At 63.6% G+C, this 2,166-nt stretch overlaps 1 protein-coding gene across 1 annotated transcript in view; it reads right to left on the bottom strand.

Moving 5' to 3' along the window:
* Positions 1-1,186: 1,186 nt before the first annotated feature.
* The window catches only part of PPP1R10 (protein phosphatase 1 regulatory subunit 10), a 10,252-nt gene continuing 9,272 nt past the window's right edge, over positions 1,187-2,166 (bottom strand). The window contains 3 exon segments of the mRNA XM_027631772.1: positions 1,187-1,434; positions 1,914-1,964; positions 1,966-2,112. Of these exon segments, the coding sequence (XP_027487573.1) occupies positions 1,267-1,434; positions 1,914-1,964; positions 1,966-2,112 (366 nt within the window). The 3' untranslated portion in view covers positions 1,187-1,266.

The raw sequence follows: 2,166 nt of genomic DNA, 5'->3' as shown, positions 1-2,166 counted from the left end.
CCCCCCCCGAGGTGACCCCAAGTTAAGGGACCCCCTCCCAAGTCACCCCAATTTAAGGGGAAACCCCCCTTGGGTCACCCCAATTCTAGGGGGTCACCCCAATTTAAGGAGATCTCCCCCAGGTCACCCCCCCTCCAAGGGGTGACCCCCAGAACTTGTCCCCAAATGAAGGGGTCCCCAAATCCTCCAAAGTCACCCCAATTGAGGGGATCCCTTCCCTGTGTCACCCCAATTTAAAGGGGACCTCCCCAAGGTCACCCCAATTTTGGGGGGCTCCTCCCCCAGGTCACCTCCCAAGTTAAGGGACCCCCCCAGGGTCACCCCACTTCAAGAGGGTCACCCCAATTTACGGGGGTCCCCGAGGTCACCCCCATTTAAGGGGTTCCCAAATCCGTGTCACCCCAAGGGACACTCGAGGGTCACCAACAATGTCCACAGACTAAGGGGATGTGGAAGCCCCCCAACAGGACATGGGGGTTGTCCCCAAATTTGGGGAACCCCCCAAGAGCCCCCTGGTCCCCCCAGAGGGGGTGAGGGGGTCCCCAACCGTCCCCAGACCCCAAGGACCCCCAATATCCCCCCTGTCACCACCAAGGGGGAGGGGACATGGCCCCCCCTCCCTGTCACCCCCCAGGAGAGGGGACAGGTCCTCAGGGGTCCCCAGGGTCACCCCGGATCCCCCCCCCCCAGGTCACAGCCCAGGGACCCCCCCCTTGTCACCCTGAGATGGGGGACAGTGTCCCCAAAGTGTCCCCAAGCCAAGGACACCCCCAAGTCCCCCCAGAGCAGGTCCAAGAGGGACCCCTTGGAGCAGGTGACACTGTCCCCAAAGTGTCCCCAAGGCCAGGGCAGCCCCACACACCCACAGGGACCAGGGACAGTGTTCCCCAACAGTCCCCTGAGCGTGTCCCCAAAATCCCTGTCAGGCCCCTGGACGGTGTCCCCGAGCCAAGGACACCCCCTGTCCCCAGCTGGAGCAGTGACACTGTCCCCAGCCGTGTCCCCAACCCCAGGACACCCTGAGACCCCCCACAGGGCACTGGACATTGTCCCCAGCTGTGTCCCCACGTCCAGGACACCCCAACATCCCCCTCAGGGGTGGTGACACTGTCCCCAGCTCTCCCCTCATCGTGTCCCCCCTGGGGCTGGTGACATTGTCCCCAAGGTGTCCCCAAGCCAAGGAAACCCCTAAGTCACCCCTGGGGCTGGTGACAGTGTCCCCAAGGTGTCCCCAAGCCTCCACCTCCCTCAGGCCCTTCCAGCTGCTCACAGAGGGGGTTCCCTGTTGTGTCCCCCCCTGTCCCCAGGTGTCCCCTCACCTCCGCCGGGCCCCCCCGGGGGCTGGGCCTGCAGGTTTCCCAGCAGGTGTTTGATTTTATCCGAATAATCGGGTTGTTTGAGCAGCTCCTCGGCCTTGTGCCCGCTGGGACCGCCCTGGGATGGGGGGAGAGGAAAAAAAGGGGGTGAGAGGGGGAAAAAAGGGGGTCTCCCCTTCTGTCCTGCTCCCCTCACACACACACGCAATTTTGGGGTGCCCCGGGTGTGTGACACTCCTCACAATTTTTGGGATTCCATAATTTGGGAGTTCCCCCCAAACTTCGGGGCGTCCCTGATGGGGGTGGGTGACCCCCCTTCCCCCATTTTTGAGGTGCCCTAATTTTGGGGGGTTACCATGACAGAGGTGTGTGACCCCCCCCCCCCCCCCAACAAAGTCTGACTCCCCCCTCCCCATTTTTGGGGGTCCCCAATTCAGGGATTCCCATGACAGGGGTCTGTGACCCCCCCCATTTTTGAGGGTCTTCAATTTGGGGATTCCCATGATGGGGTGTGTGACTCCCCCCATTTTTGGGGGTTCCCATGACAGGGGTGTGTGACCCTCCCCATCCTCCCCCATTTTTGGGGTCCCCCCTTACCATGATGGAGGTGAGGATCTCCTGCATGTTGATGGGGGCGTTGGGGGGGGGGTCCTGGGGGGCCTTTGCCAGCCCCCACACTCCCCATCAGGTTGGCCAACACCGGCGGCAGCTTCGCCCCCGCCCCGGGGTCCGGAGAGGCCGCGGCATTCCCGGGATCCAGCCCCTCGGGATAGGCCCCATCCTCACCAGAGCAGTCCTGGGGGGCACAGGGGGGGTCAGGGGGGTTGGGGAGGGGTTTGGGGGGGTTAGA

Source organism: Corapipo altera, unplaced genomic scaffold, assembly GCF_003945725.1.
Source record: "Corapipo altera isolate COAL_440 unplaced genomic scaffold, ASM394572v1 307, whole genome shotgun sequence".
Lineage (NCBI taxonomy): Eukaryota > Metazoa > Chordata > Aves > Passeriformes > Pipridae > Corapipo > Corapipo altera.
This window is presented reverse-complemented; position numbering and strand designations above follow the sequence as displayed.